The sequence below is a fragment of the Oncorhynchus keta genome, chromosome 22 (genome assembly GCF_023373465.1).
Source record: "Oncorhynchus keta strain PuntledgeMale-10-30-2019 chromosome 22, Oket_V2, whole genome shotgun sequence".
In the NCBI taxonomy this organism is placed as follows: domain Eukaryota; kingdom Metazoa; phylum Chordata; class Actinopteri; order Salmoniformes; family Salmonidae; genus Oncorhynchus; species Oncorhynchus keta.
The window spans coordinates 11,213,396-11,230,986 of NC_068442.1; the positions used below are offsets into that span (position 1 = coordinate 11,213,396).

The 17,591-nt window shown below is 43.4% G+C and overlaps 1 protein-coding gene across 1 annotated transcript in view; it reads right to left on the reverse strand.

The window, feature by feature from the left end:
• Nucleotides 1–17,591, reverse strand: part of LOC118401049 (chromatin remodeling regulator CECR2-like) — a 68,280-nt gene that overhangs the window by 24,676 nt on the left and 26,013 nt on the right. Inside the window, exons 2-7 of the mRNA XM_035798227.2 lie at nt 6,681–6,775; nt 4,958–5,141; nt 4,572–4,699; nt 4,096–4,176; nt 3,882–3,940; nt 3,412–3,572 (exon numbers count right to left, since the gene is read on the reverse strand). Of these exons, the coding sequence (XP_035654120.1) occupies nt 3,412–3,572; nt 3,882–3,940; nt 4,096–4,176; nt 4,572–4,699; nt 4,958–5,141; nt 6,681–6,775 (708 nt within the window). The remainder of the gene's footprint in view (nt 1–3,411; nt 3,573–3,881; nt 3,941–4,095; nt 4,177–4,571; nt 4,700–4,957; nt 5,142–6,680; nt 6,776–17,591) is intronic.

The window sequence follows — 17,591 nt, forward strand, 5'->3', positions numbered from 1 at the left end:
GTCAATCAAGTGACTCCATCCCGCCTCAAGGTGAGTGCCTGCCTCCCGTCAGCGCCCTGCGAAATGTCTGTGACAGCCAGGGCTATGGACGGGAGCTGGAGGTCTCCATGGCTGTGTGCGCATTCATACAATAATGCTGCGAAAGCACACACACACATCCCAGATGCCTGCTCTGTACTGCCAGAGCCTGCATCCAGTGGGAATGTTCAGCAGCTTGAGAACTGTGAATATGTCCAGATAGATAACAGCCAGGCAGGCATGCTGGCCGTGAAGGACAGATCACCATCGGATGACCATTAGAGAATGACCCCATGCCGACAGAATGGACAAAACTTTTGACCTTCACAGTCCACAAGGACAGGCAGGCTGTGTTGGGTATCTATCGGACCCGATCACAGGGATGGCTTACGCGAGAGGTCCCGTTGATCACTACAGAATTACGTAAATCTGAATTCAGTTTGTGTTCATGCATAATAAGGCTTGTGTCGACGTGCCTGGACATGTACTTAATAAGCTAGCTAGCTAAGCAGATCGCCATGTGACTTGTTGGCAAAGATTACAATAACTAACCCTTTCATCTGTGGTGTTAGCTTGGTAGCTAAACATGGTGCTAAGATATCAGATAAGAGCTAATGGCCAACGTAGCTAGCTAAAGTTAACTGGTTATAATTTTTCGGCAACAAGTCATCTGCTGATCTGACCAGCCACAATCATAACTGTAAATTGACAATTGATAGTTGGAGTAGATTGCCAAAACAGGGAAAGTGTTCAAAAATGCCTAATTAAAAGGTTGGCAATAGGTTTAGCTCCCTAAGAGTCTTTCTTCATGTTATGGACCAAGATAGCTGTAGATCAGCGTGCGTGTGTTTCTTCACTTTTCAAACTATGGGCAGATTGGAGTCATTCACACAAAACGTGAATCGTTTCATTTTTTTTCTCTACCCTTGCTCTGCATGTTAGATATTATGCACATTTATGGCTTTGTAGAACATGTAATTGCCATTGAGCTAGTTCTCATAGTAGCAAGTAAATGATATGAGCGATGGAGAGATATGCGAGATGTGAAAAAGAGCAGCGTTAAAACCTCCGTCTATCCAATTGTAGCAGTAGGATCAAGTTACAACTTGCCCATTTCTTGACAGATAGCTGAACGAGCCAATTGAGTTTCAGAGATGCGTCCTATCACAAAAAGTGACTAAAAATACTAGTTGCATTAGCATCCATGATCATAAATCATTATGATGGACCCATTGGCATGGAATAGATGTTTGTTATATTCTCAAACTAACAGCAGTGCCTATATAATGACATTCCACACAGGCATGACATGCTGGAGTGAAGAGTCTTTGCGAATGTTGTTGATCAGTAGGATAATAAGTCCCACATGAAAGGCAAACAGATTGTCATGTGTAGCACCATAGACCCCACTGATCAGCAAAAACAATATCAGTAACTCAATGCACACACTCCTATTGAATATGCATTCACCTATATTGCGAGTAGGCCGATGCATCTTAAACTTACCCAGCTAATTAAGAGATTTACCATTCAAATACAATTATTACCATAATGTTGTTATGTAGTGTGGTAAAAACAAAGTCAAATGTATTGTTTTATTTAAAAATGCATGCATTAATGACTTTTTGTCAAATGTTTTTATTTAACCTTTTGCGTGTAGGGGGCAGTATTTTCGTTTTTGCCAACAAAAAAAAAAACGTACCCACTTGAAACGGCCTATTTCTCAGCTCCGGAAACTAGAATATGCATATAATTGTCAGATTAGGATAGAAAACACAAAAGTTTCCAAAACTGTAAAAATACTGTCTGTGTATAACAGAACTGATATTGCAGGAGGAAAATCCAATCAGGAAGAGCCTCTTATTTTGAAACCTCGCTGTTCCTATGCATGCCTATCCTCCATTTAAAGGGATATCAACCAGATTCCCTTTTCTATGGCTTCCCTAAGGTGTCAGTCTTTAGACAGTTTCAGGCTTTTATTTTGAAAAATTAGCGTGAAAGATCACATTGCGTAAGTGGATAGGTGGGGGCTCTCAGAGTGAGTTTTGCGCTACATAGTAAAGCGGCCATTGCTTCTCCCGGTGTTATTGAAAAACCTACACACCCGGTTGATATATTATCGAAAATATATTTTAAAAACAACCTGAGGATCGATTATAAAAAACATTTGACATGTTTGTGGACATTATGGATATTATTTGGAATATACGTCTGTGTTGTCGTGACCGCTCTTTCCTGTGGATTTCTGAACATAACGCGACAAACCAACGGAGGTATTTTGGGTATAAAAATAATCTTTATGGAACAAAAGGAACATTTGTGTAACTGGGAGTCTCGTGAGTGAAAACATACGAAGATCAAAGGTAAACAATGAATTTGATTGCTTTTCTGATTTTCGTGACATAGCTACTTAATGCTTAGTGTACATAATGTTTTGTTATGCTATCGATAAACTTAAACGCTTGGATTGCTTTCGCTGTCAAGCATAATTTCAAAATCTGAGACGACAGGTGGACTAACAAAAGGCTAAGCTGTGTTTTGCAATATTGCACTTGTGATTTCATGAATATTAATATTTTTTAGTAATATTATTTGACTGTAGGGCTATGCTATTCAGCGGTTGCTGACGGAAATGATCCCGCTAATGGGATGGGTAGCATCAAGAAGTCTCTCGATGTGCAAAACTGATAGAGACATACCCCAAGCGACTTACAGCTGTAATCGCAGCAAAAGGTGGCGCTACAAAGTATTAACTTAAGGGGGCTGAATAATTTTGCACGCCCAATTTTTCAGTTTTTGATTTGTTAAAAAAAAGTTTGAAATATCCAATAAATGTCGTTCCACTTCATGATTGTGTCCCACTTGTCATTGATTCTTCAAAAAAACAGTTTTATATCTTTATGTTTGAAGCCTGAAATGTGGCAAAAGGTCGCAAAGTTCAAGGGGGCCGAATACTTTCGCAAGGCACTGTATACTCAAAAGCTAAATGAGTATGCAATGTATTAAAAAGGGCAGAGTTTGAACAGTTAAAACATTGTCAATCTCTGAGGCGACTCATTCCGCAGAAGAAAAACCATGCGACAAATGAGCACTCCCAGCCTCGACCATCACTCCAGCAGAAACTGCACACAGGGCCACAGATGAGAGAGAGACTGGACAGTCCAGCTTTGGGCCCGGGGCTCAGAAGCTAGTGTTCTGGGCAAGCAGAGACCAGTCTGCCTCCACACACCTGCAGCCGCGCCATACAGCCTCCATTTCCCAATTCCTCCTGGAGGCAGCCATTTGAGACACTATGCCCTTACAGAGCACATCAGCTGACTGAGTCAGTGTCTGAATGAAGATTGATGGGTTGAGAAGGGGAGGGGGAGGAGACTAAGAAGAGAGCTGACTGACCTTGTGCTCGATCATGCTGCTGATCTCAGGGAGGAAGTTCTGGCTGATGATGCGGTAGAGGTGGCGGTCCTGGGGGGACGTTTTGTCTCTGATGCTCTCGGCCAGACTGGCCCACTGCTCCTCCGTATCACACATCAAGGACCAGGCACCGCGCTCCCGGTCTGGACGGACGGACAGACAACATCATGGCCAATATACTCCGGACTCTGACATTGCTCATTCTGATATTGCTCATTCTGAGGGGGAGGGGATGTGTATGGTCATTGTATTACTAGATATGACTGCACTGTTGAAGCTAGAAAAATAAGCATTTCGCTGCACCTGTGATAACATATAGAAATCTATGTACAAGACCAATAAACTTCCATTTTTTTAATATATATATTTTTTAAACAAGTCTCAATCGTCAGCATCAATATCAGAAGTTGGAGTCGATCTAGATAGAGGTTTCTGATAGCCTTTTTTCTCACCTGTGCCCGAGTGTAGACCTTCCAGTCCATTCTCCTTCTTCACTTCCCTCTCCACCTCACTGAAACAACAGGCCAGCCCATTCAGTATTTACCATCCACTCCAAAGCATTGCATGAACAAGGTCTGGGGAGTAAAGGTGGTGAACATCTCTGGAGACGTTTGAGAGTGGAGAGAACACGAGATCACTAAGGACGGAGTTTGCTGCTGGTCTCACCTTAGCTGGATCTCCTCCACTTTCTTCTTTGGTGGTCTTCCCCTTTTCCTCTTCTCTGTTGGTTTTATCTCAGGGGCTTCACTACAGGGACAACAGAGTGAAAATCAAATAACCGACCACACTTTAAATTTCACAGGCCTTTTACCAGGGTAGCTATTACTGGAGTGACCCATATGATTAACCTCTAACAGGCTAGTAGGTACATAGTAATTACTATGTTGGTGCTCAATTGTCCTTCGTTAGAAAACAGAATTAGCAGTAGGAAGTGCTACTGTTTACATATTACATACCTCATAGCGCATATATACACAGTAACACATAATATAATGCAGACAACCATACACTGAGTATCAGAGAATCGATACAAAAATCATGTTATATACCAGCATAGCGTTCACATTCTATGACCTCTGAATTACAGGCAAGCAAAACCATTCAACGTCCACAGCCGATGCCCGATGGTGCAACCCACTTACTCGAGCTGCTCCGCTTTCTTCTTGACCGGCTCCTCTTTGTACATGCGGGTACCATAGAAGTACCAGTAGAGGGCACCGCTCCCATCTTGCCCCAGCGGCTCCACGCGCAGGCTGTCCGCATCCAGGCCCTGGGATCAAACATTGCATGGATTAATGATGCATATTACAGTTCCACTTAATTCACTATGTCAGGTTAGACAGCATTTTTTATTTATTTTTAAAGTCAGTCACCATCAACCGCATCCCAATAAAACAAATCACCAAAACTACAGGTACCAAAACATGTTTCCCCAGTTGACCGTTTACCCATGCTAACTCTGAAACAGTCATAATAAAGGGAGTTTAAAACGGGTGCAGGCTTGCGGTACAAGGTGTGTGTGTAGCACCTTGAGCAGGTCGAAGACGTCTGCGGCGTCCAGGCGGTAGTCACACAGCCTGTGCAGCAGCTCCACCTGTGTGCGCGGGGTCAGCTCCTCAAAGGGCCCCTGGCGCAGGGGGTTGGGCTTCCCCTCCTCCAGCTCCCAGCGGTAGTTGATGATGTCGTCCAGATAACTGCTGAACGCCTGGGGACTAAGAGGGGCGGGACAGTGATTAGTCCCATATGCTAGTATGACAATACAGTAGTGAGGAGGGGTGGGTAATAGAAAATCAGAGAGATCTACTGCAGTATTTGGTTGGTGTGGACTAGTCAAGGGTCCCATACAAAATGTGAGAATTTAGGCCTAGGTTAATTGTTTAACCCATTCATGTCACATACTCATTCATCTCTTCAACTAGAAGTAATTCATTCTCAAACGCCTACTGTGTCAAAAGGTCAAAAGGAACATGTGCTTCGTATTGATACCAATCAGCACAACAAAAGAAAAGCTGATTGGGAGATAGTAGCTTGACAAAAATAACAGCAATCGTCCTACATAGCCCTTTAAAGAGTCCTTCGGATCCGACAATATGGCGCACCACTATTCATTCACTTGCAAATGCTTGTCCTTACAGTGTGCTTTGTAAAGCAAGTGCATATAACCTCTCAATTTCAACAGGATGTCCATTGTGAAAGAGACAGTCAAGAAATAATTCAAGCTGCCATACCGTAGTGGTTCTGAAGAGAAAAGGAGGGGGGAAAGACAGCAATTTCTTTGCACTTGAGTGGGTTTGTTTCATTGTTCTTTTGGATGCTGGTAAATAAATGTTGGTTCCGGGTCAGATCTGTCTGATTAATCTGGAACCCTTCAGTTCCTGCTCAGACGAACAGAAACAAGGGCTCAGGGCAGGGGTGAGTGCCGATGCAACAACAGAAAAGAAAGGAGGAGAAAAACTGGAGAAAAAAAAGTGGCTTATCTTGAAAGAGCAGTTTGCACTTTCACACAGCTGCAGGCCCCCCACTATCCCATCTCTCCCTTTCTCCTCCTCTGCCAACACCCCCACCCCCCCTCCCCAGCTCCGCCGGAGCGTTTAACGCGTGCGGATGAAAAGGGCAGCTCTTTGAAAGGCCAGAGCCGAGCCTCCACCCCCGGGATGCCAGCGGCTGTCCTGTCCAATAAGGCAGGTTGTCCTGTTACTGCATGCCTGGGTGTGGAAACTATCAGCCTTAACCTCCCACATCTCTCCCAAGTCACAGGCTGATAGGTGCCTACCCCAGTGGTGCTGATGGATCAAGAGCAGGAGAGGAGGTGGTAGCTGTGGTGGCCCCTTCAGGGCTGGAACATTTATTTCACTTTCCTTTGCTCTTCCCACTCCCTCACATTTAGTCATCAAGGAACTGCCCCCCCCCCCCCAGGGAAAAATCTGCCTAACCCCAGTTTCCTTTGTGAGAAGCCTCACTCAGTTGCAAAGGCTGATTTCAACACAAGCTGTGCACACTGATGTGCTCACTACTAAACAGGGTTTGTGACTCAAACTTCCCGTGTTTCAGGCCCATACGGCCCCTGGATGTTGTCCCCAAGACTGGTCTGTTAGAAGGAAGGTAACAAGATGTGCTGCTGTGTGCTGGCGAGCTAAGAAGTTAGGCCTAGTTCTGAGGTCCTCTCTAGAAAGAAAAAGTATGAATATTGAACTCCCGTATAAATAAAGATTGAATAAAGGATGTGGGGAAACCCGGGGGGCACTACTTACGTGATGTCTGTGCGCTGGTAGCATCCTTGCAGCAGTGAGACGAGGAGGTCAGCCAGAAAGTCTGTGTCCTGCTTCTGTAGCGCCTCTTCCAGCTCCTACCACACAGAGAGAGAGACACAGCCAAGAGGTCAACCTTTGAGTTGTATGGAGATCCACTTTTTAAAAAGGCACACAAATCTCAGTTTTAAAGTCGGCATATAACATTTAATGGTTGGTGTTAGTCACAGGTCGGCGAGGTTAAAAAAAAGCATTACGATTCCAGAGTGATACGGATGCCCTGGAGTAAAACCATAGGTGGTGATGGGAATTTAGGGCTTCCAAGACACAGTTTGACATTTTCAAAGAAACAGGAGCTCTCGTAGCAAAACTTGTTTGAAGTGTGGATATTGGAACTAGTAACTTATATTGTGAGAGCCATAGGGGACCAGAATATCAGGCAGTATTCTAACGCGTCTAACACTCTTGATCATGACAAACAACCATACAGAACGTGTGTACGAGGTAGGCTGTGCGTAGGGGACCTGTTTGAGTTGCTGCGGGAGGGGGATTAGTTGACATGTTCTCAGAGGAGTCCTTTCTGCCAGCGGTTGGAGCCGAGGTTCAAGTTCAACCCTGACCCTTCTCCTGCCTGGCATTGTGTGGCCGCCGTTTAGGGCTTATGAAGCGGCAGTAACCGGGAGAGCAAACTCTAAAGGCCCTCAAAGAGCCAAGGAGAGACAGCAGCAGGAGTCTAATGCCACCGCACAGACCCACGCCCTCCCCTCCGCCGCTGACCAACCAGGCCACAGCACCACACACCATTACCCAGCATGCTTCCCTCTCTCCCCGGGATACCCAAAGGCCCTCGGCTACAGAGCAGAGGCGGGGGAGAGACAAGGGAGGCTGAGAGGGCAAAACATGCTAATGAAAAGTGCTCCATCAACCAACTGTCCATTTCACTTAACCCCCCTTCCCAGTTTCCCAAGATGCAAAGCGACCCTTCAGCATTGGCCCTTCTTCTTTAAAAAGGAATCTGCCTGCAGCTGACTGCCCCTCGGTCTCTAGCTAAAGAACTCACTTCCAAATTCTCTGCATAAAACACAATCACCCCTCCACCTCCCCAAAGAAAAAGCATGTTGACAGTCCAGAATAAACTCAAGGGCAAGGAGGCCCATTTCATTGTGCAGCCTGCAGATTGCTGCCCCTCTCTAGAGAAACGGTGAGTGCCGGGTCACTGGGGGTCAGTCTCCACACCTCCCGGCTGTGGAGAGGCACAGAAGACAGGAGTAAACAGTCAGCAGGATGAAAAATGGAGGGAGGGAGGGGTTGAAAAACAGGATAAGATGATGTATCTGCTTTGGGGTAAAAACTACAGCTACTCAGGACTGGTTGGTGCTGCAACAGAAGCATGCAAGAGGGGCTGCCTGGGCTGATTATCTCCAAGTCCTATTATTCAAAACAGAGTTCATTAAGCTTCTTGAGCACATTTTAATGGCAAAAAAAGCTATTGATCAATCTGCTTACAGTGGCAAATTAGAACGATCCTTTAGAATAAGCTAGCTAATTTCCGATTTATACGAAATTGTTTGACTACAGAGGTAGCAAAACTGTACTTCAACTCTATGATACTCCCCCACTTAACATACTGCTTGACTAGTTGGGCCCAAGCTTGCTGTACAACATTAAAACCTATTCAGTCTGTCTACAAACAGGCTCTCAAAGTGCTTGATAGGAAGCCCAATAGCCATCATCATTGTCACATCCTTAGAAAGCATGAGCTCTCGAGTTGGGAAAATCTTGTGCAATACACCGACGCATGTCTTGTATTCAAGATCCTTAATGGCCTGGCTCCCCCTCCACTCAATATTTTTGTTAAACAGAAAACCCAGACATATGGCAGCAGATCCACAAGGTCTGCCATGAGAGGTGACTGTATAGTTCCCCTAAGGAAAAGCACCTTTAGTAAATCTGCATTCTCTGTGAGAGCTTCCCATGTCTGGAATACACTGCCATCAGACACACATATCACACTTTCACAATATGCTTGAAGACATGGCTAAAGGTCAATCAGATTTGTGAACATGGTCCCTAGCTGTGTGTTGCCGCTTTCCATGTTGTCTGTAGCTTGTGAGGTGTGGAAACACTTTGTTGCTTTTATGAATTTTGTCTTGCTGCTTTTTGTTCTGTTACTCTGTCTGTATGCTATGTCTTGCTTGTCCTATGTTGCTATGTCTTGCTTGTTCTATGTTGCTATTGTCTATATTGTAATTGTTTTTAATAACCTGCCCAGGGACTGCGGTTGAAAATTAGCCGGCTGGCTAAAACCGGCACTTTTACTGAAACGTTGATTAATGTGCACTGTCCCTGTAAAAATAAAAAATAAACTCAAACTCAACTCAGAATCTAGAGAATAATTCAATATTAAGAGCCTTGGAGGGGGAAGCTCACAACCCTGGGAGTGCCTGGAACTAGTGGGACAGAATCTACAATAACATGGTTAGCTCCTGGGAGTAGGGCTGTGGGGGTCATTAAATTTTGTCAGCTGGTGATTGTTAAGCAAATATTTGCCCGTCTCAGGGTAATTGACTGTCAATTAACATAAACACATTTAGCATCTCCTGGCGTCCACACATAGCCTACAAGCCACTGACGCAGACCTTTGGATTTAGAGGTTTTAAAAATGTAGCTTTTCCATTTAATATAGCCTACACCATCACAATAAATCCTTTAGTTATTTTTGACAGGTCTAAAGAAACATGATATGAAGGAGATGTAGTTTATTTCAGAAGAACAGAATAGCACACAGTTGTCCTTATGTTAGGCCCTGATATGGTTATGCCTTACGGCTGTGGGCTACACTGGTTCATTTAGCAGACAAGATTTGCTTAGTATTTAATGGCATTTTTATTATGAAGAACACAGTTGAACATAGCTGAATAAAATAGAAAGGATATCTTCTCCAAACGGGATAAGTTTAGATCTTTAAAACATTCTAAGGCTGCATGTGGTGACTAAAGATGATCAGAAAAGTTGCAGGAAAAGGCATGAGCTCTGATTTGTTTGATGTGCAGGCTGTACACACGTCATCAGTCTCTCATTCACAATTTGACAAGCACTTGATAATTCTCACCAGGCCTTGAATTTCCCGACGGCATTCCCTTGTGTGGCCGTAACACCCCCTAAAAAAATCCATGACTTTTGAGGCTAAAGGGGCTGAATATAACAATTATAATTAACTTCTCCCGGCTGCTATGTGCAGAATCACCTCTCACTCACATGGCTCTCAGATATCTAGATTCTTATTAGCCATTGCCCGTCACGTGCTCAAGTCCTTCTCACAGGCATCTCAACTAAATAGTAGGCTACAAGTTAAGATCAACATGTTGGGGATGCAATTGCGCATGTCCTTATCAACTTTCAAGGTGCGTATTGAAGATATTAGAACTGTCCACATTTAGCCTACTTTGTCAGCCAACTAGATGAGAAGGCCTAACAAACAGCAAAAGCACTAGCCTGTCAATCTACATCCTCCATAGTGCAAAAGTTGACCTATTCTTGTGTGAGAAATAAATATAGCAGGCCAAGCCTATAGAAAGGTGATGGGATCCTCCTCTTTTTAATAGAGGCCATCAAAAATGTTCTCACACAAATGCATAGCCTATAGAAATGTTGTGCAACATGAACTCATAAAGTGTTGATTTGATTTTCTAAAACATTTGCATTTATGTCAGAGTGATTAGAGGGACAATAGAGTGCGGAGTACCAGGCAAGTTTGGTCGGCTACTAATGACCATCAGCAGCATCAGAGCTTGGAGACCTAGTTATCGTGAATAAACGGTCATCTGGAATTTGACTGCAGTCATGACTCGTGAACGCCGGTGCGGCGGTAATACGGTCACTGTAAAATCCCTAACTGATAGTGGGGCTGTGTGTACATGTGTGCAGTTGCGATGTGCATATGTGCATCAACCACCCAATCAAAAGGGCACTTTTCTAGCCTCAGTGCCATTTCCGTCATAGAACATGGGGCTCTTTCAACAGATACTGTACCTGTGCTATCATAACACTGTGAGCGTATGTGTACATGTGCAATAACAAAAACTTGTGTAGCCTTGGGAAAGAGAGTGTAAAAGTGTGTGTGTGTGTGTGTGTGTGTGTACAGGCTTGTGAACAAAAGTCTGTGCCCATGTCTCAGGAGACCAGGAAGTGCCAGGGAGAGTGACATTATCTCAGTGTCCTCTTGTCGACAAGAAGGGAGAGACCAGAACCAACAATCCTCCATGATGACCCTTACAGTAAGTTTGTAGGCTCTTCCCCCATTTCAGTATGTAAGGGTTATCATGGAGGACTCTTGATTCTGATCTGGTCTCCCCCTTCCTGTCGACAGGAGGACATTGAGATCCCGTGTCACGCTTCCTGGCACTTCCTGGTCCCCTGACAGCCAGCCCCTGGGCCGGAGAGGGCCCATCAATCAGGGGGAGGCTGCACTTTGATCACACTTCAAACCTGGGGCCGGCTGGGAGAGCCGGAGCCCAGTCCAGTGGAGCAGCCCTGGATTAACACCACCCGACTTCACCTTTGAAGTGCCACTCGGCAGCTCAGATGGCAAAGGATTGGAATTAATGTGGTGTGTGCCCAGCATGGCGGAGATCCCTCTGTGGGCTCACCGTAAAAAATGTAAAAAAAATAAGCACACACACACACACACACGGCTTTATTAAGGGCCGTGAGGGACACTCACTGCAGCGCTCATGCAAGGAGCTCACACGGATCCCCGCAAATACAAAGTGAAGACACGCCTCGCTCCCCGAAGCGCGCAAGCCCCGATGATCTGTGCATGGTACAGATATCCATTGTCTAAGACAAAGATATGCCCATCTCCAGCTTTGTCCAAATCTCAGAGGGTTGACAGACTTATCACGAGGCACTAGACAACAGGCTGGTAAACACTCCTCAAGTGAGTCAAATGCTTGAAGGATGATTGGAGGGTGAGTCAATGCTAAGTCAAAGGTGTGTTACATCCTCTAAAGCCCTCAACCCCCTCAGGCCTGTCAGTGGCTGTAGCTTGCTAAACTGAGGGTAGGGTAGTGTAGCTGGCCTGGCTCACGGTCAGAGCAGGAGAGTGCAAATGAGTGAGGAGTAATGCGAGTGTGCGAGTGTCAGGGTGGAGCTGGACATTTGACAGGAAGCATTTCAAAATTTGACATATAGGCCTAAGCATTGGGTGCGTAACCTTATTACGGCGTCCACCCACAGCATAATTCATCTTAACAGAACATGCCACTTACCGAATTCCGATGCGCATCATGATTTTAGAATAATTTACCAAATGTTCTTGCTCAGCCAACAGCAAAATCACTAGCCTATTTCAATCTAATGTCTCCCATAGAAAAGTTGACCTATTCTACTGGTCAGCTTGTCGTTCCGTGTGGAAAATAAAATAGCTTATTCCAAACAAACTCTGGGACAGATCCCAAATGTATACAACCAGTACATCAAAATAACTTTAAAAAAGCATTGAGGCGGATGCAACAGATCAGAACCTTAAAAACAGTGGTCACCAACCGGTCGATCACAATCTTCAAGGCATTCCTAGTCGATTACCAAACATTTCTGTAGAAAAGCCCGTGGACAAAAGACTCCATTAGAATGTGTTTTGCTCTCTTGGCGGTAGGTGTACTGGATTCAGAAGCCATGTGCACCAGGTAGGCAAATGTTCCCATTGTGAACTATTTCATTTGTCTGAAAAGACAAACCCTGCCTACCCGGAGGACCAGGAGATCGCTGGCCAAATCGGATAGCTCATATCCCAGTGACTACAGATTCCATGACCTAGCCACAGCAAGGTTTGATAGTCTACTTGAGATTTAATAACTTTAAAAACCATGACCAGGAGATTGCTGTGTTCAATGACAGTCTAAGAGCTGCTGTTTTTACAAGTGAGTTTATGTTTTTGGATCTGTTGAGCTCTACATCCCTCCGCTGAGACTAATGCCTGGGAAAATGGTTTTTTGAATGGTCAAACTCTTTCTAGAGCACCGATCTTCTGACCTAAAGATCACTGACATCATGATTTGACCTAGTTCCCCCCCAGGTTCCCAATTGTCTTAAAGCACCATCAGTCCAGTAAAATAAAAAAGCTCATTTAAATTTATGCTCAACTGTGCCTCAACTGCTACACCGAGTGATCCACTTTGTTTCCAAAACTCGAGATTTGAAATATAATATGGTCTGAAGAATATTGGCAGGCATATAGCCAATATGCTGTGATAACGTATGTGCCTTCTGCACAAATATTATCCCTACATAACTGTTTTTAATTAGGTTACTGTTACATTGTCAGGCACGTTAAAAAAAAAGAACATTGAGCAGTAGATGTAGGGTTGCTTTTTGACTGAAAGTGATCTTGACTCAGAAAATGTTCTGACTCTGGCTTAAAATGTTGCAAAAAAAATTACATCACATTATAGCTGCCCCGCAACGTGCATATGGCAAGCCGCAACGCGTGAATGTTCATTCCATAATGCAATTGGCGGGAAAACACGATGCTTGGGCGGATTGTCAAACCGACCTTGTGCCATACCAGGATATTCGGTAGTACCGGCACTGAACATAAGTGGCGCTATTGTAATCCGGTGGTTAGCAATGCTGAAGAGCACACGTAAAATCAAAGAATAACTAAATGCTAATAAGCGCATTGGGAACAAGTATTTTCAGGGTAGACATCCCAGCGCATAAAGTTATACAAGTAACTCAAATGCTACTCTCGGTTTGCTGCGTGCACAAAACAAACAGACAGTAAGCCTATTGATCCAGAGCATTTAGCACATTTTAGACAGTTAACTATTAAGTTAAGATACCTAGCTGGCAAATATTTATCTGTGAATCCCATACTGCAACTACATTGAACAAAAATACAAAACAACAATTTAAAAGATTTTACTGACTTAAAATTCATAAGGAAATCATATATAATATTCATTAGGCCCTAATCTATGGACTTCACATGACTGGGAACACTGATATGCATGTTGGTCACAGATAACTGAAAAATATATAAAAAGGTAGGGGCGTGGATCAGAAAACCAGTCAGTATCTGGTGTGACCACCCTTTTCCTCATGCAGCACAACACATCTGTCACAAAGTTGATCAGGCTGTTGATTGTGGCCTGTGGAATGTTGTACCAATCCTCTGTGCGAAGTTGCTGGATATTGGTGGGAACTGGAACACTGTCGTAGACGTCGATCCAGAGCATCCCAAACAGGCTCAATGGGTGACATGTCTGGTGAGTGTGCAGGCCATGGAAGAAAGGACATTTTCAGCTTCCAGGAATTGTGTACAGATCCTGTGACAGTGCCATTCATTATCATGCTGAAACATTATTTAATGGTGTTAGATGAATGGCACGACAATGGGACTCAGGATCTCGTCACAGTATCTCTGTGCAAATGACCATTGATTAAAACAATTGTGTTCCTTGTCTGTAGCTTATACCTTCCCATACCACCACAGGGGACTCTATTCACAACATTGGCATCAGCAAACCCACCCACACAACGTAATCTGATCGTTACAGTTGAAACTGGGATTCATCCGTGAAGAGCAAACTTCTCCAGTGTGCCAGTGCCAATCGAAGGTGAGCATTTATCCACTGATGTTGGTTACAACGCCAAACAGCAGTCAGGTCAAGACCAGGATGAGGACAACGAGCATGCAGATGAGCTTCCTTGAGACAGTTTATGCAGAAATGATTCTGTTGTGCAAACCCACAGTTTCATCAGCTGTCCGGGTGGCTAGTCTCAGACGATCCCAGAGGTGAAGAAGCCCAATGAAGAGGTCCTGCTCTGGTGGTTACAAGTGGCCTGCGGTTGTGAAGCCGGTTGGACGTACTGCCAAATTCTCTAAAATCGACATTGGAGGCAGCTTATGGTAGAGCAATGAACATTCAATTCTCTCGCAACAGCTCTGGTGGATATTCCTGCAGTCAGCATGCCAATTGCACACTTCCTCAAAACTTGAGACATCTGTGGCATTGTCTTCTGTGACAAAACTGCACATTTTAGGAGTGGCCTTTCATTGTCCCCAGCACAAGCTGCACTTGTCAAAATCGGTCACAGACATATTTAATAGATGTTATTGCAGGTGTAAAGAAATGCTTGTGTTCCTAGCTCCAACAGTGCAGTAGCATCATCTAACAATTCACAACAATACACACAAAAAGTAAAAGAATAGAATTAAGAATGTAATGATCATGCTGTTTAACTTCTTGACGCAACCTATCCCATTAGCGGAATAATTTTCATCAACAACCGCTGAATTGCAGAGCGCCACATTAAAAGAAATATTTAATGAAATCACAAGTGCAACATAGCAAAACACAGCTTAGCTTTTTGTTAATCCACCTGTCATGTCTGATTTTGAAAATATGCTTTACAGCGAAAGCAATCCAAGCAGTTTATCGATCACTAGACAAAATATTATGAACACCTAGCATCAATGTAGCTTGGTCACGAAAATCAGAAAAGCAATCGAATTAAATCTCTTACCTTTGATGATCTTTGGATGTTTTCACTCACGAGACTCCCAGTTAGACAATAAATGTTCATTTTGTTCCATAAAGATTTTTATATCCAAAATACCTCAGTTTGTTTGGCGCGTTATGTTCAGAAATCCACAGGAAAGAGCGGTCACGACAACGCAGACACAAATTCCAAATAGTATCCGTAATATGTCCACAGAAACATGTCAAACATTTTTTATAATCAATCCTCAGGTTGTTTTTAAAATATAGAATCGATAATATATCAACCGGTACTCTTTTTCAGTAGGAGGGAGAGACAATGGCTGCCCCACTCTGTTGCGCAAGCAAAACTCATGCGAACACCCAGCTAGCCACTACGCGATGTTATCTTTCTCGCTCATTTTTCAAAATAAAAGCCTGAAACTATGTCTAAAGACTGTTGACACCTTGAGAAAGTGATAGGAAAAGGAATCTGGTTGATATCCCTTCAAATGGAGCGAAGGCAGGCTATGGAACATGGAGCTTTAAAAATAGAAGCCACTTCCTGGCAATATCAGTTCTGTTCTACTCAGACAATATTTTGACAGTTTTGGAAACTTCAGACTGTTTTCTATCCTAATCTGTCAATTATATGCATATTCTAACGGCACCTCAGTACCTCCAGGCTCTGATCAGGCCCTACACCCAAACAAGGGCACTGCGTTCATCCACCTCTGGCCTGCTCGCCTCCCTACCACTGAGGAAGTACAGTTCCCGCTCAGCCCAGTCAAAACTGTTCGCTGCTCTGGCTCCCCAATGGTGGAACACACTCCCTCACGACGCCAGGACAGCGGAGTCAATCACCACCTTCCGGAGACACCTGAAACCCCACCTCTTTAAGGAATACCTAGGATAGGATAAAGTAATCCTTCTCACCCCCCTTAAAAGATTTAGATGCACTATTGTAAAGTGGCTGTTCCACTGATGTCATAAGGTGAATGCACCAATTTGTAAGTCGCTCTGGATAAGAGCGTCTGCTAAATGACTTAAATGTAAATGTAATTCTATCATATGGACCCGAGAAATAGGCCGTTTACTTTGGGAATGTTATTATTCCAAACATAGAAATAGTGCCCCCTAGCTGAAAGAGGTTAATCAGCTTCTTGATATGCCACACCTGTCCGGTCGCTAGCCTCCCACCTCGCCAACAGCCAGTGAAATTGCAGAGCACCAAATTCAAAACAGAAATCTCATAATTAAAATTCCTCAACCATACAAGTATTCTACACCATTTTAAAGATGCACTTCTCGTTAATCCAACCACTGTGTCCGATTTCAAAAGGACACTGTGTCCGATAAAAATCCTCACATAATCACTAGTTAACCTAGTAATATCAACCATGTGTAGTTAATTTATGTGCAACCCAGGGCAAGCTAGTTAACAGGCACCGCATTACAGCCTACTTCAACTTCGCCAAACGGGTGATGATTTAACAAAAGTGCATTACTGGGAAAAAAAAGCACATTCTTTGCAAAAACGTACCTAACCATAAACATCAATGCCTTTCTTAAAATCAATACACAGAAGTATATATATTTTTAAGCCTGCATAATTAAAAGAAATGCATGTTAGCAGGCAATATTAACTAGGGAAATTATGTCACTTCTCTTGCGTTCAGTTTGGGCCGCCTGGCTCATTCCTAACCGTTTACTAATTATGACAACATTGAAGGTTGTGCAATGTAACAGCAATATTTAGACTTAGGGTTGCTGCCCGTTCGATAAAATATGGAACAGTTCCTTATTTCACTGAAAGAATAAACATTTTATTTTCAAAATGATAGTTTCCGGATTTTACCATATTAATGACCAACGGCTCGTATTTCTGTGTTTATTAGATTATAATTAAGTTATGACTTGACATTTGATAGAGCAGTCTGAACGGTGGTAGGCAGCAGCAGGCTCGTAAGCATTCATTCAAACACTTTCCTGCGTTTGCCAGCAGCTCTTAGCAATGCTTGAAATACAGCGCTGTTTATGACTTCAAGCCCATCAACTCCCAAGATTAGACTGGCAAAATATTAAAGTGCCTATAAGAACATCCAATAGTCAAAGGTATATGAAATACAAATGGTAGAGAGAGATAGTCGACGCATCATAATTCCTATAATAACCAATCTAAAACTTCTTAACTGGGTATATTGAGCCACCAGCTTTAATATGTTCATGTTCTGAGCAAGGAACTTAAACGTTAGCTTTTTTTTTTTACATGGCACATATTGCACTTTTACTTTCTTCTCCAACATTTGCATTATTCAAACCAAATTGAAAATGTTTCATTATTTATTCGAGACTAAATAGATTTTTATGTATTATATTAAAAGAAATGCAATTGTAAATTGACACACACACACACACACTACATTACATA